The following is a 24,581-nucleotide window of genomic DNA, read 5'->3' as shown; positions in this document are numbered from 1 at the left end:
TTTTTTTTTTTTTTTTTTTTTTTTTTTTTTTTTTTTTTTTTTTCTTTTTCTTTCTAAAAGAACTATATTAGGCAATAACGTATAACATTTCCTTTCTTTCCAAGATGTTTTTTTAAAAGTTTCCTCTAACCTCATTTTCTAAAACTATTTTTTTTAAGCATGAGATGGAGTTTGAGTGGGCTAACTTAGTTAAGGGTAAGTGTTAGTGTCAGACAATCACTTTGTGAGCTCTGAAAAAGTGCGACTGTGACACTTGGTATTAGAACTGAGTTGACTTTGCTTTGGGCTTCTCCAAAAGGCCTCATACGAATGGAGTCATTCGCTTAATTAGTCGATGTGAGACTTTTATCCATCAACACCTCCCCTCGAACAAAGTACGCCTTCTCTTAATCAAGACTCGACTTCTTTTCTTTTCGAGTCTTAGTCATTTTTTACTATGCATTCGAGGAACCCTTTTTTTTTTTTGAAGTCATTGTTCAACATTTGAGGATTCTATTAGTCTGGCTAGGGCATGACTAACTTCTAGAAATAGAAATAGTAATCATGTACGCAACCAGGCAAAATAGTAATCATGTATACAACCAAGCAGTTGGGTAGGTTCCACGTTGACTAATTGGTCGAGGTATGAGTGAAGTCCTTGACAGTTTCAGTATTTTGGATCTTATTTGGATGAGAATGCCACTAGAGCTAACAAAACTGATGCAATAACTGGGTGCTTAGAAGATATGTTGATCTTTGAGCAGCACTAAACATTAGTTGGCTTAGTGGAAGGAAAATATGTCAACCAACTTATGCTAACTATTCATTGATGATATGTTTTTTTATATAAATATTTTTTTATATTCAATAACCAATTGGAAATCTATTTCTTTAAAACTCTAAGACCAATTAGGATTAAATTCAAATCTCACAACACTTGTACCAAGTATTGAAAATTCACAACTTAGATTTACATATCTTAGTTTTACCAACTACTCATATAAATTTAATTTTCTAAAAGTCTCTAAATCAGAAACAATCATTAAAAATGAGCCATATGAAGCCTATATTCATATGCCTCCTTCGAGGTGGTGAAGTTTAATGCCTCTTTATGGACAACAATAACTAGGTCTTTTTGTAATTATGATCTTAGTTTGATTTTGCAAGATTCGTTGGGCTAGCATACGGTTTGCAAGCATGTATTGTTTAATGCAAATACCAATACATACTAGAACTTCATGTATATTAAACTAGAAAAGCTAATAATTCAAAAAAGAAAGATGCATTCATAGAAAAGGTATTGAATTGCCATGACCAAAGAAGATACAGTTGCATTAAGAACTATTTGTAACAAACGAGGAGAGTTTATTTCCAGACTAGAGAATTCATCATCAGATATAGAGGAGAAATTCAATAAACTATGAGAAAGCAGCTTTGATTCTTTCAATACGTACTTTTTATCAGCCATCTCTACAAGAATTTGTCCATGATATCAGTCAGAGTTGTTTTGGGAACTGCACCAATTATTGCCTCCTTCTTCTCACCATTTTTGAAGATAATGGCAGTGGGGATGCTTCTGATAGCACATTGGGATGCAATCCCAGCTTCCTCATCAGTATTTACCTTGTAAAATTTAAACTTTCCTGCATACTCCTCGGATAGTTCATCAACAACCGGATGAATCATTCGGCAAGGACCGCACCATGGAGCCCAGAATTCAACTAGAACCGGTAAACCAGATTCAATAACCTGTGACTGCCAAGTAGCTTCTGAAGCAGAAGGTACTGCAACATTCGAGAAACATGTGATTTGTTAAACCTCGACAAGGGTTTTCTTTTGGGGGAAAGAAAGTTAGAGAAATAAAAAGTAGTTGCAGGTATATTGCTGATCTGTGAATCAGTCAGACGGAAGAGAAGAGTCAAAAGAAAACATAGATTAAAATGTTATTTTATGGATAACAAATTACTATGTGAATGTTCTAACATGAACTGAGTGCTGTCACATTGCAGGAATTATCGCAAAAGCAAGTGATCAAGAATCAGTACAACCTATGATACAGAGCCTGAACTCGAAGTCAATTGAAAGTATCACATTCTTAATACTCAAACTAAAAATTTCGACGTCCCCACCCCATGATCTTCATAGATAAAATAAATATGTTCATGCATGTGTATATATTAGAATATAAAGGTATAGCTTAAATGCACTATTTGGTAAACGTTTTTCTATACTTAAACATCTGTTATTCCAAATTAACGATTCATAATAACAATAAAAAATGGTGAGCAGGAAAGACAACCAACAACAAATGCTGTAAATGACTCAGAATCTCATGCCATACATAAAAGGTAAATGTTGGCTCCCCTGCAAATCAAGATGCATACACCAAAACACGCTCACTCATACACACGCAAAAGAATGGGGTTACTGGGAAGAACCAGGAGAGAGAGACGAGTAAACCACTTTCTCCAAAATTCCAAACAAACTGAGCCAGTATCAGACCAGCTCCCTACTGACGACTCTCTATAACGGCATTAAGACCCAGGCACAGCAGAAATCATATTCACAAGGGTGCACAGAATTGGTTTGTCACTCACCTATTGGGTGTCGACTGATTGACCATGGCAACATATAAACTAAAGAAGAGCTCCAATCTCATATAATTTATTCTGCCCACTGAGCAACATGAAGTACATTCCCTTCATTTTATAACTCAAGTTGGTATCAGAGGCACCTCTCTTCCAACTGCAACAAACCCAGGAAACCTCTACGGGAGGGATATGGAGCACTTTGGACATTTTGACCAAGTGTACATTTCTTAAGCACATGAGTTAAGCTTAATTTAGTTATAGATATATGATCCCTTGGTCGAGAGAATATACCTTAATCAGTAGTTAACTCTTGCTATCCAATCTTTATGGTTAATGTAGTAATTCATTGAAATTTTAATGCTTGATCTTTCACTTTCAAATGGAAACACATTTCCACAGCCCAATTTAGATTGATTGCAACTTGCCATCCCAGGATTTTACCTTCAAATCTGTCAGGCTTCAGAGGACTAAAACATAGTAGGTGAATTACAAATGTGATCCCAATAGTTTGGAGAAAGTTAGATTTAATCCTTATGGTTTTAAAAGTTATAATTATATCCCTATTGATAAAACCTCATAAACAATCCTCCCCTTATAAATAAGAGAAGGATTGAATGCCTGACAGTTAGCTACATAAGTGTCAAAGTTAAGTAGTTGATTGGATAAAAAAGGAATTGAAAATTGACAATTTAATGCAGCTTCTTTGAAAATTGGCTAACTCCTTTTTCATCAGTCAGCTACTGAACCCACAAAATCAACTAAATACAAAAGGTCACTTTACTTAACATGGACAACTAACTACAATATACTCGATGTGTTCGAAGCTTTTAAGGGTAGACACTATTTGTGAGACTTCATTTAACGCATAAGTAGTTGCCGCATATAACTCTAGTAATGATCTAACCTACTATTTGTTAATTATACAGTTTAGTTTCAACTTTTATCAAAACCAAACCAAACACCAATAGACACTTAAGAGTATGATCTTCATCAATTCACCAAACTTACAAGTGTCCTAAATTTTCCTTTCTTCCCTTCTCCCAAAAGCCAAACAACACAATAAAAGAAAACAACAGAACAAAATCCGAACCTATGGAAGAAGTTTCCTGACCTTCGCAGACGACTCTGCCAGAACGATGAGTAAATCTGGCATTCGATCTCGCAGATTTTATAGAATGAGAAGTGAAGCTGTGTCCGACCTTCAATGCTCTGTAGCGCGGAAGCGCGAGGGAGGTCCGACGGCCGGAGAAGGTGGTGGAAGCCAAGACGGAGGAAGAGGGAAGAGCGAGGGAATCGAGAACCGTAGCCATGGGAGGAAGGAATTAGAGAGAACGGTGGTTGTGAGTGCGAGGCGAGAAAGAGTGAAGGTCTTGGGCAAAATTTGTAGTTGAGTTTTTGGATTGACGTGGCACTGAAAGAAGTTCGAAAGTTGAGAACTTGACGTGACGTTGATGCAGGTCTAAATACAGACGAATAGAAATGTAACGCGTGGATGACGGTGGCATTTCTAAATTATTTATGTTGGAAATGGAACACAATGTTCTACCAACTCAAACACATGTCAAAGAAGCTAACAACAATAACTTTCATAGCTCATGTCAAAGAAGTTAAGAACAATAACTTCCATAGCTCATCTCAAAGAACTTAATAACAATAACGTTCGTCACGGAACGTAAGAACAATAACTTTCATAGCATATAATTGAGAGAGTAAGAATTGATAATTAATCACGTTTCTCACTTCGGGGCATTTTAGTTCTGATAGGTGTAGACATGATTTTGGTGACTAATTATACACCTCATACACCCCGTATTAACTCAACAAGTAGTAAAGTTTTATCTAACATGAAAGCAAGTAAAAGAAATTTTGGAACGGCATAGGTTCATGGACAATACGTCTTAGACAAACATGATCAAAACATCCGACATGCGGCCTACAAAACTTTCTAGACAAGCATAACTACGATCATGGACAACCCGTTTTAAGACAAGCATGACCAAGACATCCGACATGTAGCCATAGACTATCTTAGACAAGCATTATCGTAACAACTAATATCCTTGTCAGCTAACCAGCTAGAATTTGTCAGTCTCAAGCGTTTGAATTCCTGTGTGTCTCCTCCTTGATTACTTGAACTTGCTTGTGCATCTCCATATTCTGTCTTAAGAATGATAGCATATTGCACTCGAAGTTGCCCAGATTTACCAGAGACTGGGCAAGTAGGCTTTGGATGTCTTGCAAGTGAACTACATGACTGCTGAACACTCAATGAGCTCGCTCACATGTGTTCAGTGAGCTGTCTTAACAATGGGCATCTGAATCTCCATGTTTAATGTAAAAAGAATAGAATAGGCACCTAGGTTCCAACTCTAAGTATTATAATTTAACACACCAAATTAAAATGAACCTAAGCTAGCTCATTAATCAACAAATTTACTTCAATAACTATACAAATAAATCAATGTCACAAATATCAGAAACCAAGAGCTAAAAGATATAGTTCCGAAAAAACCAAGTACTTCAACACTACAAAATAACAGCATATTTTGTTCAACCTGGTACCGATTACAACTACTAATAACGAAAACGAAATTGTTATCAATTCGAAAGTATAGCTTTCTTTGGTTAATCTTCATTAAGAAAGGTTCCTTTCCTTCATAAAAGATTCTATCTTTTCTACATCTCCAGGAACATCAACACCGTGCGCCTCGTGGTCGACCTTAATCACCTGCAAAACAAAATGACAGTTTCAACATTGGGGCACCATACCTTTTCACAAGTGAAAACACAGAACTTCTTTCCCAGATAAGATATGAAACTTGGATCGATTATCATTAAGCGTTAAGCTTCAGTAAAGACGCTCGTCTCCATCTAAGTGTAAGTTTAAACACTTTTTCGAAGACATGTTTCCATATCTTACATTTGTTCTTTGAAAAAATGCTTTAAATAACAAATTTGTTTGGTTAACTGTAGTCAAAAGTGATTCCATTTCAAAAGTTATTCTAAACGCACTAGAAGAACAAAAATGCCTGGTTTTATAAAGTATACAAATTTCCCAAAAGTGGGAAAAGATGCTATCCACATAAGAAGTTGGGGTGTACCTTCATTTTGTAGCCATGTTCCAACACTTTTAGCTGTTCTAAATCCTCTTCTAGTTGCAATGGTGTTGATTGGAGTTCAGGATATATACTTAAAAATTTCGAATCAAAACTCTGGAAAGGAAAATAGAAGAAAAAGGAATGTTCCTTAAGTCTGGCATTACAGCAAAATGAATTCATCTCGTATACAATCCATTAATACCTGGATTCCAAGATGAAGTAAATAAGGATATTGAAGGTTGACCTTTCCTGACCTGCATCAATGAATTGATGTAACTCATTAAATTTCCTGACAACTCGAACCTATCTATAATGGACGCTGCAACCTGACCTCGAACTGGAACGATCAAATAACACGAGGGAAACCCAAGATGGAAAAGGAAATCTTACTTGTTGAAAGGGATCAATCCTCTTGAGAAATAAATAGCGTATCCACGATTATCCACTACGCACTTCACGCGATTGGGGTCGAATGCATCTTCAGGTTTTAAGGATGTCACTGCAGTGCTGAACACTGCATCCGGGGCAGCCTGCACACCATACAGAACAAGAGCTTGAGGGGAGCAAGTTCAAAACTGTCCATTTATTAGTATGGAGTCTTTTAATGCAACATCAAACTTTCAATCCTGCCATTTTAACCAAAAAAGGTACGAAAACATTCACCTGTAGAGCTTTAACAATGCCATCGATGATCTCCGGTTCGATAAGCGGCTCATCTCCTTGAATATTTACAACGATATCGTATTTCTTCTCCAGCTTCTGAAGTGCTTCATTACAACGTTCAGTTCCTAAAGTAGTTTCATACTGAAAACAATAAGACTTCAATACTAATCTTGCGATTGTTATATAATAATCACAGTGCTTACCATTCCGGCAAGACTCTGATGTCATTACAACATCAGCACCAAATCCTTTACAGCATTGTGCAATCTTTGCATCGTCGGTTGCTACAACTGGAAAGATTTCAAATCGAAAGGTAAGGATGAGGTACGCATAAAGCGAGAAGAACAAAGCACACATGCTTACCAACACAATCCAATGTAGTAGCCATTTTTGCTCTTTCCCAAGTTCTCTGTAGAATATGAATTTCAGAGGCATATTAAAATTTTGGCAGATTCAAAACACGAACAATATAAAAGCATAAGTCAATGTCGTAGGCTTCATCACTCGTACTGCAAAGTAAATCAACATCCAACACCAGAAAAATGTTGATTTAATGACTATTAGCTCTTTAGAAAGATAAACCAAGATCCGAATGATCTATGATGTCAGTTAAACCATAAAAAGTACAAATCTACAACAGCCCACCAGCCAATGCAAATCAAATTCCATCAAATACAACATTCTATGGAAATAANGTATCCACGATTATCCACTACGCACTTCACGCGATTGGGGTCGAATGCATCTTCAGGTTTTAAGGATGTCACTGCAGTGCTGAACACTGCATCCGGGGCAGCCTGCACACCATACAGAACAAGAGCTTGAGGGGAGCAAGTTCAAAACTGTCCATTTATTAGTATGGAGTCTTTTAATGCAACATCAAACTTTCAATCCTGCCATTTTAACCAAAAAAGGTACGAAAACATTCACCTGTAGAGCTTTAACAATGCCATCGATGATCTCCGGTTCGATAAGCGGCTCATCTCCTTGAATATTTACAACGATATCGTATTTCTTCTCCAGCTTCTGAAGTGCTTCATTACAACGTTCAGTTCCTAAAGTAGTTTCATACTGAAAACAATAAGACTTCAATACTAATCTTGCGATTGTTATATAATAATCACAGTGCTTACCATTCCGGCAAGACTCTGATGTCATTACAACATCAGCACCAAATCCTTTACAGCATTGTGCAATCTTTGCATCGTCGGTTGCTACAACTGGAAAGATTTCAAATCGAAAGGTAAGGATGAGGTACGCATAAAGCGAGAAGAACAAAGCACACATGCTTACCAACACAATCCAATGTAGTAGCCATTTTTGCTCTTTCCCAAGTTCTCTGTAGAATATGAATTTCAGAGGCATATTAAAATTTTGGCAGATTCAAAACACGAACAATATAAAAGCATAAGTCAATGTCGTAGGCTTCATCACTCGTACTGCAAAGTAAATCAACATCCAACACCAGAAAAATGTTGATTTAATGACTATTAGCTCTTTAGAAAGATAAACCAAGATCCGAATGATCTATGATGTCAGTTAAACCATAAAAAGTACAAATCTACAACAGCCCACCAGCCAATGCAAATCAAATTCCATCAAATACAACATTCTATGGAAATAAATACAAGAGTTGAAAGTTCAACCTACGAGAACTGATCCAACCGACATTATAGATCCTTATAATAGACATAATTGCTTCCAAAAAATAAATATTGAATGAAGCCAGAGGATTCAATTTTAGATTTGGTATGAAAAACTGATGGTTTGATTGATTTACTTCTCCTTTCTTTGGGATAATCTTTTCTTAATAAATAATATGAAATTTCAAAATAGGGGAAGAAAGTCGAACCCGAAACAAGAGATTATAAAGGACTTCTCCAATTGAAACAAAGAGTATTTGAACTGTAAACATTTACACTAAGAAACTATCAGAATAGTTTTCTTTATTGTTGACGATTCTATTCTTCCTCTCAAGCTAAAGATGTCAACATAAATCTATGATGAATTGAAGCCAATGGATCTTATCTTCTTTCGGGAATGTGTGAGCCACTAAAATTGATAAGAGGAAATTGTTGATGTCCGTGAGGAGAAGACAATGGAGCATCCAGCTTCCATAGTTTCTAATGCCTAAAAAGCAAATGGATACGGAGGAATTTTGTCAATTCCTCTCTAATTCATCTCCAGAAGCCTACTTAAAAGACTTAAGCAAATATAAGTTATAGTTTATGGTAGATCCACCGCATAAAGCATAGCTTTCACATCAACAATGAAATTGAAACGAACAAAACCCAGATCAGATATGAAACAAATGAAAATTTCCAGCGGTATAAATCGAACTTGACAGATCCAGAAACAGCACGAACAATAAAGTTGAGAATGATAATCAATTGAACTAACCTGGATCATTGGCTTTCCGAGAATCTCAACGAGAGGCTTCCCCTGGAACCGTGAAGAGGCGAATCGGGCGGGAATGATTCCGACAACGCGGCTCCGAAATTTTCTGGATCGACCCAAATAAGCTCGAGCTCCGATGGCGGCGCCAATTGTGATTCCGGCAACAATCCCATGCACGATCCAGGCTTTGGCACTGCCGAGGTACCCGCCTGATGATGAAGAGGAAGAAGAAGAGCAAACCGACATGATCTCCCGCTACGAGTGGCTCGTTATTGCACTGACGCCAAGATTGCTTGGGCTGTTGGTTCCCACCTTTTTTTCCCTTTATTTGAAACCAACTTTTTTTTTTTTATTGACAAATTTCCTGAATAAACGTTTAATTTCGATTAATTAAAATATTATTTTAGTTCTTATATTTTGAATTTAATTTATTTTAATTTATATTCATTCTTTTTTATTACTCTATTTTTTAATTAGAAATAAATCTTAAAATTAGTTCTTACTGTTTAAAAAAAAATAATAGCTAAATAAAATTAGTTTCTATTGAATCTGTAATTGTTATAAATGATTTGATCCAAATAATTTATATAGAGGCGAATGAGTAAGGATATCTTATACAATGAGCTTATATAAAATTAGCCTATGAAACATTTAATCTTTCTTTATTATGTTTGTCTATGAGCGTTTGTCCTTTAATTTACATAGGTGAGACAGAATTTTGTAGCTAAATTCATGTTTTTCTCGTATAGACAAAGTAAATGTTTTTCTCGTATAGACAGAATTTTGTAGCTAAATTCATGTTTTTCTCCACCTTCTCTTTAATTGGAACGAGACTTAATTTATGATTGAATCATGAACTAATTGTCAATGAAATGATACTACCACGGTAAACTTACTAATCTAAACATAACTTGAAAAAGAAAAAATTCAACATAAACCTCAAACATATCACATGACAGCTAAGAACAGGTAAATAAAATGGTCGTTGTTTGACTCATTTCCATCTTCATGTCATCTCGATTAATTAATCTGTGTTACAAGAACAAAGAGGTGAGAATACAAATTCTTGATGAAGAATATAGTCATAATAAAACAAATTTTATCGAAGAACATAGAGTCGTAGACTCATCATCTTTGATCAGTAACTCAATCCAATCCAATCCAATCCAACCCAACCAAATGAATGAATACGCCCACGGGTTACAAGTGGGTTCGACAAATGGGACAAGTTAGATTAATCCCCAACCATTTTATAATGCAATGCGTATGGAACATATGCTTGCAATTAGGGAAAACTCTGCACGAAACTCTGTTCCCAAACGCCTCCAAGCATATCGCACATTCGTTCAACTCCGACCCCGCCACTTCCCCATCATTCTCCTTGCAACCATAATCTACCAATGGCATCGTCAGTTTCTCCATCGCCCTATGAATCTGATGATTCAATTCCTCAGGGTTCACGGTGGCCACCCTGGTCGCCGCTCTCGTCGCCATGCCGTGTCCATTGTCACGGTGGGTTTGGGTGGCGCCTATGAAGCCCTGAGTGTGGCATTGGAAACAGATGTAAATGCACAAGCTGAAGAAGGAGAATAACACAAGAACTGTCAGGACAAACCCAAAGAGCACGATTATGGGCATCTGTGGTGTTGTTTGGATGCTGGGAAAATTAAGGAAAATGGGACGAGAAAATGAGGCGTTGATGAACAATCATGGCTCACAATCACGACTTATTTGATTTGGTTTTTAGTAACATAACAAGAAATTGAGTTTCAATAATAACTGAGATGGCATATAACAAACTCTGTTGTTTCCAATTTTTTTTTATTTTTCTATTTGGAAGTTTCTTTGTTAAGCTAACAATAACATGAACAACTATTAAACCCATTTTAAGAATATTCCAATAATATTTTTTGATCGAATCACCAACTTATTTGGATTGGATTGATTTCGATTGAGTTGAATTCAAATAAAAGAAAATTTTATAAATTGAATTGGTTTAGGTGTTTTTCTAAAACTAGATTGACTTGAACTAAATTCCATTTTAAATTATACATACGTATATTTATTTAATTTTATAATTATTTTTTTATTACTTATTTTCTAATATCACTTTAAAATAAATTTTTAATTATTTGAAAAAGTAATTTTCAACCCAATGAGAGTTAATCAAGATATTCTATGATTTATTATGATGATTTTATAAGTTAATTAGTGAAATAGTAAGAATATAGTTAATTAATATTTAAATTGTGATATTTGCAATGTCTTTTAAAATGTCATATCATTAGTTTTGAAATTTAATATACAGGCAGAGATATATATAAATCATTCAATAGTCACCAACGATCGAAAAAGGGGTACGTCTTCCTATCCTTAGCTTTAGGATACGAGTATTTTGCAACCTAAAAGAACGTTAAATACTCAAATCTCTTATAGAAAATTCGATTTCAAATTTGTATGTATTCTAAGATGATTTGGGCTGGATTTTTTTAAGGGTTTCGTTCACAGAGTTATGAACTTGAGTTACATCGAGTACGATTCGGGAAATAAATTAGGTTCAGTCTCAAGATCGACTCATGATTATATTCACGTAATTCAACTAATTAAAATATTATAACTCGAAGGAGAAATTAAAGGCATGGTAAAATTATTTGATATGGAAGTTTGCATAGAAAAACTCTATTTTATAAACACTATTGTGAACAATGGTTTGAAATATTTACATTAAATGTGGATAATGAGAAATGTCAGCAGTTGTTGTGATTGGCAATAGGAGAACGACAAATAGGACAAGTCATGTTCCTCCTAAGCCAACGTTGGATACAAGAGTAATGAAAAATGTGTTTACACACCACAAAAATCTGGCAATCCTCGCCATTCTCAAACTCCTCCAAACATATTGCACAAGCGGTGTATTTCGGCGCCACCTCCGAGCTGCCATACCTCACCCTCGTTGCCATTTTCATTACAATTTGTGCTCTACGCCCCTTCCTCTCCGCCATTGTTCTCTCCAAAGCCTCCCTCCAAATGTTGCTTTCGTATCGAGATACCAAACTTCTACCCCGCATGGTTTGGTTTTGGTTTTGGTTTTGGTTTTGGTTTCTCTCGCCTGCTTCGACGTCGAGATGGTGTCCATCTAAGTTCGTCGACCCGATTAGGTATTGACATAAGACGAAGATGAATATGATGATGGAAAAGGAGGCGAGGATGGAGAAGATGACGATGGAGATGATGATGACGATGACGATCGAGAACGCGGTGAGGAACGGGAGGGCTGAAGGTGGAGGGTTGGATTGTGGAACAGTAGTGAGGGCTTGAGGGATCATGTTGGGGAGTTTCTTAATTGGTTGTATGTGTTTTTTGTGTGAAGTTTTTTGCTGGGTTTTCTAATGGTTTTGTGTGAAGAAGAGAGGCCATTAAGGCCTAAAAATAATTGGTTTTTTTCAACGAATTTTGGTTTATTTACCATTTACAAGAGAAAAGGGCTTGTGGGGTTTCTGTTTTTTTGAACCAAATGCATAGCCATTTGCCAATATCTGGAAGCCATGGAGGGCTCTCCCCGTCCAAAAATGGATAGTTTTTGGTTTAGTTCTTAAGGTAACTTACTGGAATGATCATTTTCAAATGGTTTATTTTTTTTTATCAAAAAGCTCCAAACGTCCTAATTAAATTATAAGTTTAGTTTCTAAACAAAGGTAGGTTTCTAAATAAGTACCTTCAAATAAAGTGTTCCAACTGTCTCGATTAAATTATAAGTTTAGTTTCTAAATGAAGGTAAGTTAAAGTGTTCCAACTGTATTCAATATTTTTTTTAATGAATTTATAGGTTTCTAGAAGGATCATTTTCAAAATATTTACTTTCTTTATCAAAAAGCTATAAACATTAAGATTAAATTACCGGTTTAGTTTTTTTAAACAAGTCTCTTTAATTAAAGGGTTTCAACCGTATTCAAGAACTTTTTAATGAATTAACGGACCTATTGGGCAATAGGACAAGGACCATGACTTTCTTTAAAATGTCGAATAGGTCATGTTTTCTATAAATCGTAAACCACACGTATATATGGTATAAAATTGATAAGATTGAAACAAAACAACCTTAGAGCTTAATTTTGTTAAAATTTGAGTTTTTGTGAAGTTATTGATTAATTAATTTGTCAATTAATCAAATTTAAATTTGGAAAGTTTAAATGTTATTGATATTAGTGAGTTTAGGGTGATTTTTAGGATCTAATTTGATCGTTTAAGATGAAAATTGAATTTATTAAAACTATTAACAACAAGACAGGAAATAATTTAGTAAAAAAAAAAAAGGTTTTTTTATAATTATTTATCCAATTAAAACTATACATTTATGAATCATAAATTAATTGATCATAATTATATAAAATTAATAGCATAACAATCCATGATTTCAAGTAGTGACATTTCATATATAGAAGTCCATTATTTTCACGCAAGACCAACTAATGAACAAGAATACATTAAAACTGTGAGTTCACATGGTTGAAAAGAAAAACGATAAAGGGTGTGAAAACCTTTATTCATTAGATGCATTTTGAAACTGTGAGGCTGACTGTGATCCGTAACGAACCAAAATAGACAATATCTACTAGTTGTAGGCTTGAGTCGTTACAAATGGTATCAAAGCCAAACACCGAGCATTGTGCTAACAAGAACGTTGATTCCCAAGGAGAGTGGATTGTGAGATCCCACCTCGATTTGGAACGAAACATTCCTTATAAGGGTGCGAAAACCTCTATAATAAACACGTTTTAAAATCGTGACTAACGGTAATACGTAACGGACCAAAACGAATAGTATCTACTAGCGGTGAGTTTGGGTCGTTAAAAGAAACTTTATGCAAGTTATGAAACCAGAACCATCTTGATCAGATTACATGAAAACGTAGATTCTTAGCACAAATGCAAAGCAAGGATAGAACATCAAAAGAGAATGAAGAATCTTAATAGTGTCGTTTCATTTTGGTGAATACTATCCATGAAAACGAAGTACAAAATAAGATTCTTAGCACTTGACTAGAACAATAATAATATTTTTCATGACATGTCGTATCAATCTTCACCTCCTTTCATGATAATAATATAGCAAATCTAGATTAGAGCCGCAAATCAACGGAACTAACTCTGTCGTTGTTAATAAGAGCTGAATTTCAGCCTCAACTATGTCACTGTTACCACTTTTTTTCCTATTCTATTCCATGTCATGTAGAATCCAACTTCTTTTCAAAAGCAGGAAAAAAAGAATAGATAGGATAGCAACGAAAAAAAAGGAAGAGTGAATGTATTTTGATGGGTTTCAAAACATTTTGAAGAAATTATTCTTCAACATATTAAGGCCAAAGCTTGAATCTTGAAATCAAACAAACTAAAGTTTCATGATATTCTATTAAGCAGCAGACAGGAACTTCACTAACCAGCTTTTTCACGGGCATATGATCAAATTTCAAATGCACTAAGAAGGTTATTTCCAGAGTTCCCAATTTACAGAAGAAAAATAGAAAAGAAAAGTGAAATTGACATTAGAGAAGGATAGAAAGGCAACCTATATGATTCGGATTCTTTTGGACAGTTCAGAAGAGGCGTGTGCTTCTCCCATACTTGGCATTCATCTCGGCCACTCCTTGCCAATGCCAACGCCATGGCCCTGCACTATAAATACACAGCCATACTCAAGACTTAGAGATCATAAGCCAAAAAAAGTTCCATAAGCTATCAGTTTTTCGTTCTCCTACAACTTCTCTAGCTTCTTCACCATGTCAGGCAAGTGCGGCAACTGCGACTGCTCCGACAGCAGCAACTGCGTGTAAGTATTTTTTTTTTTTTTGGTTTCCTACGAACTTTGCAGCAAATCTCATCAAGAGCTTGCTTGTTTCAAAGCTATGATTCTGTTTCCCTCTAGAAATTATCTTAATATAGCAAGTCTGTCAATATGGTCCTTGGTTGCCCTCCCAATTATGACAGTTTGTTTGATGCTATAAAGGGAAGCAGAAGGGGCAATAAACTCTATTGGGGTGAAACTAAAAGTTCGAATCCAAATTATAGTGTCGCTGCAAATAAGATAATCATAAAACCACTTTTTCTTTCTTTTCCTTCACAGTACGACCAAATCAAAACTAAAAAATTACTAGTAAAAAAAAGGATTGAAAAGTTTGCATATTCGAATTCATTTCTATGTTAATGACGTGCTCTATAATGACAGGAAAAAAGGGAACAGCTATGGCGCTGTCATCATGGAGAATGAGAAGAGGTAATTTTTTCAGCTCATCGGGCATATACCTTCTTCAAAACAGATGATTTAGAGCCCATTTTTTTCATGAAAAACTCAAATTCAAAGGGTGTAAACAAAAGTATGTTTAGAGTTAGAAAATAAAGAGTGGAGCAGAGACAAAAGAAATCTCAACAAGTTATTAACTAAAAGTGCTTGATAGTACCTGGCATCTAACAATGAATCTCTTGGTTCTGCAGCTACTTTGACGCCATAGACATGGACGTCCCAGCGGCCGAGCACAATGACAAGTGCAGCTGCAACCCCTGCAGTTGCAAGGACTGCCACTGCGGCAAATGAACACATACACCTGTTGTTTCCATTAACACAGTTATATAAAGCCAGGAATAATGTAGCTGTGTTTGAAAAGTGTCCTATTATGTTCAAAACCTCTGTGCTTAGCTAGAGGTGTGTTACGAATAATATCTACTTCTGTTCTTCATCCATAGTCATGTAATGCTGGTCACTTCTGTGGCCATGGGTTAACTATTAATGGATAAGTTATATGCTAGTATACTCTCCCTCTCCTTCCATTTTTATTGTGGTTCTTTTCATCCTTGATTCAATTTGACTACAAATTACAACGAGGAAACAATCTAGAAGGGCTTCAATACTTTCAAGAGTAGTGTAATACAACAAAATCTATAGAACTCCACAAACCAAATAGAACAATTTCCTCAAAATAGTAAACCTGGCAAACAATTGATTCATCAAGCCCAGAATACATAGTGCATCACAGACCACAGTATCTTCTTGGCCATTTTTTTTATTCTCTTTTCTTAGGTAGGAAACCGTATCTTCTCAACAACTCATTAATAACATCCAAAACCATGTCAATTGCATCTTTTACACTCAGAAAATAAAGGATGAAAAAACAAGCTATTAGCAGATGCTATGATGATACATACAGGCAGGAATGCCTGAGGACCCAAAATCACCGGCCTTGAGAAACTCTAACAACTGTACCACTTGACCTCAAAAGACATCAGACATGTACATTAAGACCTTGTCCTTTCTCTATCGGCTCGGACAAACCCATTGTGGTTATCTTACCTTGATATAATACAAGATTTAATCACTATAAGTCTACTACTACAAAATTCGATGTTCAAAACTTCAAATCCACCAATTCAACATCGGGCGAGAATCACAAATTTAGAACACATGATATTGATACAGAATTTGTTGGGCATCACATAAAGAAGAGATAGTAAGAAATTATGAATACCAGGAGGAAGTTAATACATGAACAAAGGCCCAAGTCAACAAAAATACGCAGCCAAATTGTACTTGCTGCACTGCAGCTTTGGCTATGCCTACTCTTTCGCTCACTTTATTTCTCAATATTCTCTGTTATCTATGTATACCTCAAATGGTAAATTGTACACTAGCAGAAAATCAAATAATTCATATGATTGGCTTATCAAGTTCAGACATTGAACCCCTCTGCACGAAGACACTTACGATGAGCCTCAATCCATTTACCACAGAATTCTTCACCATGTTCTACAATGCACTCATCTCTTAGCTTCTTAGTATCAGGACAGGCACAACAAATCTTCTTTTTTGGTTTTCCATCTGGGGTAGACTTAACCACTGCTGATCCCTGCTCAAGTTTGGACTCCGAAGAATTTCCAACAGGTAGTCCACCCATGTCACAATTTCTCAAGGAATGCAGTCTTAAGGAAAAGGCAATGAAATCCTGAAAGCTGCAAGCAGAAGAACGTGAGAATGAAGAGCATCGAATTAGATCATAGTGAAGGCTTATGGGTAAAAAAAATCTTACTTGATCACAGGCAAACTGAATCATGTTATGCTTTCTAAACAAAATTTCACTATTGGTCAAGCAGAGAAAGTTTTCCAATAAGGGGATATATATATATATATATATATATATAGAAGTAGAAACCATTCATCAATCCAAAGACCCCAACCGAATCACTATACTCTTACTTAATCACCGGCTACTAAATCATAAAATCCTTCAAAACCCAAATTTTATTCTTTACTTGCAATCAAAGAAAGTCATCCAATAAAAAACCAGAAGTAGAGACCTCCACAACAACTCTCTTCGCCAGTGACAAACATGCAAAACACCCCAACCCAACCATTCCAGAAGGAAAAAAAAAATTCTTAATCGACCTTCCATCAAACAACCGAACCAATCAATCGGAAAGAGAAAATTAAGCGGAACAATCCTGTTTACTGAAAAGAAAAAAATAGTAAGAAAAGGCGAACAATCCAGCTAGGAAGTGCAATAAAGCGGTAGGGAGACCAAGAAGCAGAGAAATTCGGAGCTTACCTTTCGAACCCCGCACGCCGAAGATCCTGGAGAAACCCAGAACCGAAGAAAGACGAATAGGGATTTGGACAGCGTCAAAGCAAAGCAATTTGAGGAAGAAGTAAGATTCCAAACCAAAAGGGGAAATAAATGTCAATTAAGGCTCAAAAGTGGGACGCAGTTTCCTAAATGGGCCTGGGCCTGGGCCTGGGCCTCTAATGGAGAAAATACGATAATTATGATAATTATTATATTTTATTTTTTCCACAGTGAGATAATAAATAAACTCATAGCTCACTTGATCGTTCTTTATCATTCTCGTTGCCTGAAAATGAGATTTACAACTTTTGTGAATAGTAAGGAGAACACGGCCACGTAAGAGACAAAGTTGGATGGATTCCGAGGTCAAGCCTCATCGTTCTATAATATGAATCGTTAACAAGAGATAGCAAAAGATATAACTAGATTACCTGAATCCGAGTATATTCAAGTATTAGGACAAACTCATAGAAGAAAGATCATATAATATAAATAATTGGGGATAAACTCAATGTAGCTAGAAAGCATAAACCAAAGCTCAAAGAAGTTAGTTATTATGGATAACTAATCATTGAGTAGGTCACGAGACATCTGGTTGAGATACGAACTCAAATGAGCTAGACAATATAATATCAATTGTTAGAATAGACATATGACGTCAATGGTTGAAATAATCTCGAATGAGCTAGAAGATGTGAATTCAACCATTGAATTAGATCGTGTGATACAGTCTTATTTATAGTATTCTTATAATTGATAAATCTATGATTACCGGGAGACATAAACCTATATTATGAATGAGATTGATGTTTAATTATAAGTGGATGATGTTTCAAATCAGTTTTTTTTTTTTTTTTTTTTTTTTTTTTTTTNTTTGTTGTTATCCTATATGAATATCTCATTTTAAATGGGCCGGACCTATTTTAAGTTGGGCCGAGCGCAATTTTTTAGTTGAGTCAGCTCAGCCCAACAGTGACTGACATCCCACTCGACTCCACCACCTCCTTCATCTGCCTTGCTCTCATTTGCCTCTCTTCCTCTGTCTCCCTCAGATACCAGAGAGAGCAAAATCAGCCATGGCGAAGCTAACCTCCTTCTGGATCCCCTTCTTCCTTCTCTCTCTCCTATTTCTCTCTCTTTCTCACTCTTATGTTCTTGCTGATTCCCACTTCGAAGGATTCGGACCAGAGGTCGACGACCTTGAAGATGACGACCTTTCTCTCCCCCTCCGTCCCCCTCCTCTCACCAAGTCGGAACCCGAATCCGTCGTATTTTCTTCGCCGGATCGCGACTCTGATGTATCGGATCCGGTAGTCGAGCCATCGAATCCTCAATCTCCACCGTCTGTCTCCGATTCTCCGAAGCCTCCTCCGACCAGTTTTACTTACTGGGACGAGGACGAATTCGAAGGCTTGCCGATTGAACAACCACAAGAACCGGTACAACAGAGCTCCAAATTTGCGGAGGATTCAGCCTCCTCCAATTCGAACGCTGATCCAAAACCTGCCTCTCCGATTCCCAAAACTGCGAATGCACCGAAGTCATATGCTGTTGAAATTGCGTGCGGGTCTTTCTTGGTTATTTTTTTGATCAACTATTTTACAGGGAAGCGCGAGAACGAGAACATTGCGCTGTCGTGGGCTGCGAAATTCGCGACCAAGGACTCCATTTTCGAGAGGAACTTCAGTCTGTTGGGTGTAGGGGAAGGTGAGGATTCGCCTTTGCTGTTGAAAGAGGGACAGAATGTCTTCAAATTCTATGCTAGCGGGCGGAGGTGTTGCCAAGGGTTGTTGGCAACAATGGAGTTGAAGAGCCGACACGATTTGATCTCGAGGATGTACAATATGGTGGTGCCGTGTAAGGATGAAATTAGCTTCGAGGTCTACATGAATGATGACGCGATGGATCATATTATCTTTGCTGTGGCGAGAAAGAAAGCTGCCAAAGGAATGCAAAAGGATTTGAAGGATCTGCAAAGGTTTGCTGGGATTTTGACGACTCCCAGTGGTAGAAAATGGGTCCCTGAAGAGTTGAGCGTAATTTCAGAATCGAAGGAGGTTGCATCTGATTTGATCACAGAGGCTGTTCTTGACCAGGTTGGTAACTTTTCTCTGTTTCAGATGACTTCCATTGTGTTGTTTTGTTCTGATTAGTAAATATTTTGCTGAATGCTTATTGCTAAACCACCTGATGTCTAAGTTCTCAATTTTAAAGGTTCTGACTTGATGTTTCGGCTGCTTTTTGCTTGCGTTGTTTATTTTCCTATCCTTGTACTTCATGATAGCGACCCCACGTTTAAATGTAACCATTTTGTCTATTTTCACGATACTCTTTGCTCGTGTTTTCTACATTGTACATTTGCTTATGGTATAAGCAACTGTATGTTTGATTGTTCTACTTTGGAGGTGGAGTGATGTCTTCGAATTTTCCCGTTCTATGTGGACAAGATATACTCTGATGCTACTACTAATAAGACCTTGGATCTTCTAAGTCTGACCAAAATTCTTTCCCAATGTCTCTCGCTTGCATGGATCCCAAGAGTGAAATCTATTTGTTACTCGGTCTGGACCAAAGGGATAACATGATCTGTTGACTAAAAGCATGAAACACGTTTTATTGCTAGATCAGAGAATAATGGAGTTATATGAGTGAGTTTACTAGCATCGAGGGATATTAACCACTAATGTCACTACCCTTTCAACGCCCATGAGACTTTTATTCTTAGCTCGAATTGATCGATCGTTGGGTTTGGACTCTTGATTACATAGGCATTTTTTCTTGTAAAATTTTTGTATCCCTATGCAAATTCTAGCAGTGCTTACAACTTAGTCGTGCATGCTGTTTAGGAATTCTTATGAGGATCCGAACTGTATTGGTTTTGTCAATGCCCTTTCACGACTTTGATTGGGCATTCTTTTGGTGTTAGTTGGGCGCTGAGTCAAGAGATTGGGAATGTCTTTTTGAGATTTTTTCAATGAGTGCGAGGCTTTTGTGCAAGCCAGCTTTGTTGTAGTGTTTAGGTTCTTTCGGTTAAAGGGGTATCTCAAGGTTGTTTAGTTCAAGGCTGTGTCTTGGGAGGAGGTTTGAAGTACTGCACACTATACTGCTTTCCTATGGGTGTTGAGAAGTCTCCATTGTTCTCCTTCCATCTTGTGCTTTTTGTTTACCCTTGCCCTTCCTTTTATGTGGCTTTGGGGTTTCAGTATAAAGTCCGCTTTAATTTATGCTGTTAGCAACAGTGAAAACAAGGGGTTAACAGGCGAGTTGCTTGTGGGATAGTGAGACTTTCTATTGGAACAGCACAGCTGAAAGAATTATGTTTGAGGTAGAGACTGTAGAGCCCTAATATAAGTTCTGATTGGGGCTCAAGTCAGTCCATGTGAAGACAGAAAGGTATGAAATAATTAGAACTCACGGAAAATGGTTCATACAATGCTCTGCACAATGTGTAGTGTCTTATGTCTGGTCATGGATTTTCTGTATTTTGCTCTTTTTCTAGTGATGCGTATTCCATGTGGAAGCAAGGAATTTTTGGGGTAGGGAAAATATAAAGAAAAGGGTATTCCTTACGCGTAATTTCTTCTATATTTGTTGAGTAGCTTCATTCATCCCATCACATCTTTGCTGCTATGCAACTTGCCGTCCTTGCGCACAGCATTTCCTTGTTGGACGCCGTCATGCTCGATTAACATGATGTAATCAAAACTTCCAGTAAATTTCTTTATTCCTTTCCGCGAACGTGCAATTTGAAGTTCAGTTAATTTCTGCAGGTTTTTGGTGAAAAATCCTTCGAGAAATTTGGGAAGTACTTCATCTCAATGCACTTCTCGGATCAGCTTCCAGGCATGCACAAAAAGATGCTGTTATTTAAGTTTGCTCTCCCAGATGCCAACAATATGTCTGACATATCTCATCTGGTAGCTCTTGTACCTTATTACATCGACGTCATTGGACGGTACAAGCTCAGTTCACAGGTAATATGTGCTGATACAATTTGACATGAGAAACTTGGAGGTCTGTTCAGTTTTTTCTAAATTCTAATTGTTGCTCATCCAGGCCCGCTCAAAAACTGATGCTGCGAGGTCGAAGGCTGCTCAAGAGGCATACAGAGAGCTTCAAAATGCTAGGCAAGAAGCCCTGCAGAAGAGGAAGGCAGAGAAGAAGAAACTGATGGAAGAGGCTGAGGCCAAGTTAACTGCTGAGGCTCTTCGACGGAAAGAGGCGAAAGACCGTGCGAAACAGATGAAGAAAGCAATGCCCAAGATAAAGATGAGCCGCACACGTTAAATGAGTTGATTTTTTCCAATGCATTATTCACGGGTCGAGAACTCAGACCCCCTCTTCACCTGGTTTTCTAATGTTGTTTCAGAGCTGCTTAGCTGGGATTCCTGATTTCATTGAAATTTTGCTTATCAGGGTAGTGGACCATGTACTTTTAGATTGCACTACACTATCTCATCATGCCATAATAACAGGTCCATAGAAACTAGCTTTCCTTTTTTGCTAATTTAAACCTCTTTTCTTTTCTTTTCTTTTAGTTTCCAGTTTGTGGTGTCCTTTCAGTCATTGATGGGATCTGGCTGAATAGGAATTTTACTGAAATGTAATATTAGNTCAGTCATTGATGGGATCTGGCTGAATAGGAATTTTACTGAAATGTAATATTAGAACTTTACTCCCTGGTGAATTATAAGCCCCCTTTTTAGACGATCATATTGTTTGTAGTTTTAAACTAGTTTAGGTAAAAATGTGTGACCTATCTCTCATCATTATAATGGTAACCAATTTTGTTGTGGCTTCCACCATTCTTTCTCCTTACTGATGTGGAATAACCAACTTAAACTATATGGTAACCTACAACAGCAACTTTGTAGTCATGGAGTTTCACCTTCTGCAAAACCTTCAACTGGGCCTCTGCAAGAAAATAATCTCTGATGCACTTAAAGAAAAGAACTTATAACACCAGCCAGACCATGTCTGATCTTTCAGTTTTCATTCATGAAATGCATTATTTTGCAACTCAGTAGCTCTGCATGGACGATCGTCTTCCTCAACCGATGGCTGAAAATACACATTGGATTCTTCCAGCTTTGCTTTAGCATTTCTCTTAGGTTCTTTGTTGGCAGATGGATTGTTCTGTCTTTTACCTCTGGAAGAAGCTAATATGATGCGTGGTCTAGGTCTCCTTACAGCTTGGTTCATTAGGTGAATGTACTGATGCCTCATGCCCATCAAAAGGTGCTTTTCTACCAGAAAGTTCTTGTTATAAGCCTCTCTGAGAACCACAGTTTGTGTTCTGATCTTGTTTGAGACGTAAAATATACCTGGGTGATGAACTATGGCCTTCTTGAACCTAGAACCGAACCCCAAATACTCTCCCAAGCAGAAGATGTTCTCTTTTTCGGTTTTCTTTGAGACCATAAGGTAAAGCAACTCATGGAGAACTGCCGTGGTCCATTTCTCAGCCTGGTCGCTGTTTGGTGCTAGATGGAATGCATTTTCGTAGGGTGAAATGTAGGGCAGACGCTGCCACTCCTCCACCCAATTCAGCACCTTCTTCTCCAAATCAAAACCCCTAGGAAAACTCATTGGAAATGCAATGTGATTTCCATTCCTTCTCCAACCATTGCCTTCCAAGGAGTGCCTCTTCTTCAGTTCAGAGACTGAAAGGTCTTCCCTCCAAGAAAGTAGTTCCAATGCAAGAGTTTGTTCACCTGTTGAACGATCTCTCACACTACAAACCTGAAAATATTCAGGATAATCAGCAAGAAGAGCTGGAATGAACTTGTAGGGTAGACCCAAATCCCATTGCAGCTTCTCAATGACATATAGGGGCAATTTTCCAGCCCCTGTGAGCATCAATAGTTTCGCTAACCGCTTCACAACGTCGTCTCTATGTGGTTGAGAGTTATGAATGGCTGATTCTTCCTTGTGGAGAGCTAGAGCTTGGGAGGTGATCTTGACATGAGGATGGAGGCCAAGACTAGGCTGGAATTGGATGAAAACAGATGGGTACAATTGTAAGAACTTAGAGATTGAAGTAGTTGGGACTTTGAGGTTCTGTCTCATCAAAGAGACAGAGGAAAGTGGGACAGATTTAAAAGGACTCGAAACTATTAGATTCTTGAGGGAGATTACTTGTCTGAGATTTTTCTCTCTTTGAACAACAAAATCAAGGTATGGATCTCTAACCCATTTCACCTTTGCATCAACAAAAGCACGAGTCTGGCACAAACGATGAGGGGCTCTTGTAACTCCGAGAATCATAAAGTGAGATTAGTATTGTAATACCCGGCGAAAGACAGCGCTGACCCGCATAGTTTCGAGGTCATCTTTGAAGAAGAGAGGGATGTGAGTCGATTTAAGGCAGCGGTTGAGCGCGCGGAGAGGGTAAGACGCTTAGTGTTGTAGAAGGAAGAGCGGCTAAAGCGAGACCAGAACCCACGTTGTCGGAGAAGAAAACTCGTTCCTAGCCTGTTAGCAGTGCATCGATTGAGCTTGGTGAGACCTAGGAAGTGGAGAAGAAGTTGCAAAGAAAGAAAACGAAAACGGAAGCGAAACCAAAAGAGAAGGCGACGGCGAGCACGCAGAGGTGAGCGAAAGAGGAAGGCAATCGGGGAAGGCGAGGGTTTCGCGCCCAGCGCGGGCCTACACCTCAGCCTGCGGTTCGCGCGGCCCAGCGCGCGGGCCTGCGTTTCGAGCGGCCCAGCGTGCGGGCCTGCGCCCCGCCTAGCCCACCACGGGCGCCCGACCCGGGGCAGTAGCCAGCCCGGCCCGGGCCAGCTTTATTGGGCCGGTTTGGCCCCTTCTTGAGTATTTCACCCGTTCTAACCCCGATTTTTTTTACCGTTTTCGTGTATTCCTCATTTTTCACCAATGCATGAATTATTTGAGAAGTTTGGAAAACTTTGGAACCTCCCGACAACCAAATCTAAACCAAGTGTCCCATCTTTTAGGTATGTAAGTAGTACTTCGTAACCTTGGATTTATCTAAGGTTATAGTATATATGAAAGTATGATATGAGAAGCATGTCTTAGAAATTTGAGCGTGAATAAATTGATTTGAGATATGTAAGAGCTCGTTAAACATAATATTTATTATTAAACATGATATTGATATTCCCTTTACATATAAAACAACTCATTTTACACCCAATATTCTAAAGATTTTAAACGAAACATGTAAAACTAAACCCTAAATTCACCTATATACTATTAAAACCCTAACAACCCCCCCCCCCCCCC

General features: G+C 37.5%; 6 protein-coding genes across 8 annotated transcripts; 1 reads left to right on the top strand and 5 right to left on the bottom strand.

Moving 5' to 3' along the window:
• Window positions 1–1,264: 1,264 nt before the first annotated feature.
• Window positions 1,265–3,980, bottom strand: LOC111799921 (thioredoxin 1-like). 2 transcript variants are annotated; one of them, XM_023683453.1, is made up of 2 exons: window positions 3,682–3,980; window positions 1,265–1,763 (listed from the first exon to the last, which is right to left on the bottom strand). In XM_023683453.1, the coding sequence occupies exons 1-2, from the start codon at window positions 3,878–3,880 to the stop codon at window positions 1,450–1,452; spliced, it is 513 nt and encodes a 170-aa protein (XP_023539221.1). In that variant the 5' UTR covers window positions 3,881–3,980; the 3' UTR covers window positions 1,265–1,449. The 2 variants fall into 2 exon arrangements, with proteins under 2 accessions (XP_023539221.1, XP_023539212.1); XM_023683444.1 differs by having other exon boundaries at window positions 3,661–3,963.
• A 1,010-nt stretch (window positions 3,981–4,990) lies between these two features.
• On the bottom strand, window positions 4,991–9,042 carry LOC111799906 (3-deoxy-manno-octulosonate cytidylyltransferase, mitochondrial). The gene is made up of 8 exons (XM_023683419.1): window positions 8,732–9,042; window positions 7,625–7,670; window positions 7,465–7,551; window positions 7,262–7,386; window positions 6,059–6,198; window positions 5,871–5,922; window positions 5,672–5,782; window positions 4,991–5,298 (listed from the first exon to the last, which is right to left on the bottom strand). Exons 1-8 carry the CDS (start codon window positions 8,972–8,974, stop codon window positions 5,206–5,208), a joined length of 897 nt encoding a protein of 298 aa, XP_023539187.1. The 5' UTR covers window positions 8,975–9,042; the 3' UTR covers window positions 4,991–5,205.
• An 886-nt stretch (window positions 9,043–9,928) lies between these two features.
• On the bottom strand, window positions 9,929–11,730 carry LOC111805088 (RING-H2 finger protein ATL52-like). The gene is made up of 2 exons (XM_023689976.1): window positions 11,581–11,730; window positions 9,929–10,267 (listed from the first exon to the last, which is right to left on the bottom strand). Exons 1-2 carry the CDS (start codon window positions 11,728–11,730, stop codon window positions 9,929–9,931), a joined length of 489 nt encoding a protein of 162 aa, XP_023545744.1.
• A 4,429-nt stretch (window positions 11,731–16,159) lies between these two features.
• Window positions 16,160–17,438, bottom strand: LOC111788717 (cytochrome c oxidase copper chaperone 2). Of its 2 annotated transcripts, XM_023669177.1 has the most exons (3): window positions 17,319–17,414; window positions 17,159–17,221; window positions 16,160–16,725 (listed from the first exon to the last, which is right to left on the bottom strand). In XM_023669177.1, exon 3 carries the CDS (start codon window positions 16,668–16,670, stop codon window positions 16,446–16,448), a length of 225 nt encoding a protein of 74 aa, XP_023524945.1. In that variant the 5' UTR covers window positions 16,671–16,725; window positions 17,159–17,221; window positions 17,319–17,414; the 3' UTR covers window positions 16,160–16,445. The 2 variants fall into 2 exon arrangements, 1 of the variants encoding a protein (XP_023524945.1); XR_002814205.1 differs by lacking the exon at window positions 17,159–17,221 and having other exon boundaries at window positions 17,319–17,438.
• A 907-nt stretch (window positions 17,439–18,345) lies between these two features.
• LOC111797356 (uncharacterized protein At5g49945-like) lies at window positions 18,346–21,867 on the top strand. Its single transcript, XM_023680348.1, has 3 exons — window positions 18,346–19,432; window positions 21,107–21,310; window positions 21,393–21,867. The coding sequence occupies exons 1-3, from the start codon at window positions 18,413–18,415 to the stop codon at window positions 21,621–21,623; spliced, it is 1,455 nt and encodes a 484-aa protein (XP_023536116.1). The 5' UTR covers window positions 18,346–18,412; the 3' UTR covers window positions 21,624–21,867.
• Window positions 21,868–22,075: 208 nt separating this feature from the next.
• LOC111797366 (protein WHAT'S THIS FACTOR 1) lies at window positions 22,076–24,215 on the bottom strand (the record flags this gene model as incomplete). Its single annotated transcript, XM_023680356.1, is given in 1 exon segment — window positions 22,076–24,215. A coding segment is annotated over 1 exon segment (1,275 nt). The 3' UTR covers window positions 22,076–22,328.
• Window positions 24,216–24,581: the final 366 nt, after the last annotated feature.

The sequence above is a fragment of the Cucurbita pepo genome, chromosome LG01, assembly GCF_002806865.2.
Source record: "Cucurbita pepo subsp. pepo cultivar mu-cu-16 chromosome LG01, ASM280686v2, whole genome shotgun sequence".
NCBI lineage: Eukaryota > Viridiplantae > Streptophyta > Magnoliopsida > Cucurbitales > Cucurbitaceae > Cucurbita > Cucurbita pepo.
The sequence above is the reverse complement of the archived record's forward strand: the minus strand, read 5'-3'. Positions and strand labels throughout refer to the sequence as shown.

Excerpts from the sequence above, each read along its gene's own strand:
- LOC111788717 (XM_023669177.1), bottom strand. The coding sequence starts at position 16,670 with ATGGGTGGACTACCTGTTGGAAATTCTTCGGAGTCCAAACTTGAGCAG.
- LOC111799906 (XM_023683419.1), bottom strand. The coding sequence starts at position 8,974 with ATGTCGGTTTGCTCTTCTTCTTCCTCTTCATCATCAGGCGGGTACCTC. Across the intron at positions 7,671-8,731 it reads TCGGAAAGCCAATGATCCAG|AGAACTTGGGAAAGAGCAAA; the intron begins GTTAGTTCAATT and ends CATATTCTACAG. Across the intron at positions 7,552-7,624 it reads TACTACATTGGATTGTGTTG|TTGTAGCAACCGACGATGCA; the intron begins GTAAGCATGTGT and ends AAATCTTTCCAG.
- LOC111799921 (XM_023683444.1), bottom strand. The coding sequence starts at position 3,880 with ATGGCTACGGTTCTCGATTCCCTCGCTCTTCCCTCTTCCTCCGTCTTG. Across the intron at positions 1,764-3,660 it reads TCAGGAAACTTCTTCCATAG|TACCTTCTGCTTCAGAAGCT; the intron begins GTTCGGATTTTG and ends CGAATGTTGCAG.
- LOC111805088 (XM_023689976.1), bottom strand. The coding sequence starts at position 11,730 with ATGGCGGAGAGGAAGGGGCGTAGAGCACAAATTGTAATGAAAATGGCA. Across the intron at positions 10,268-11,580 it reads AGGATTGCCAGATTTTTGTG|GGCTTCATAGGCGCCACCCA; the intron begins GTGTGTAAACAC and ends TGCCACACTCAG.
- LOC111797356 (XM_023680348.1), top strand. The coding sequence starts at position 18,413 with ATGGCGAAGCTAACCTCCTTCTGGATCCCCTTCTTCCTTCTCTCTCTC. Across the intron at positions 19,433-21,106 it reads CAGAGGCTGTTCTTGACCAG|GTTTTTGGTGAAAAATCCTT; the intron begins GTTGGTAACTTT and ends TAATTTCTGCAG. Across the intron at positions 21,311-21,392 it reads GGTACAAGCTCAGTTCACAG|GCCCGCTCAAAAACTGATGC; the intron begins GTAATATGTGCT and ends TTGCTCATCCAG.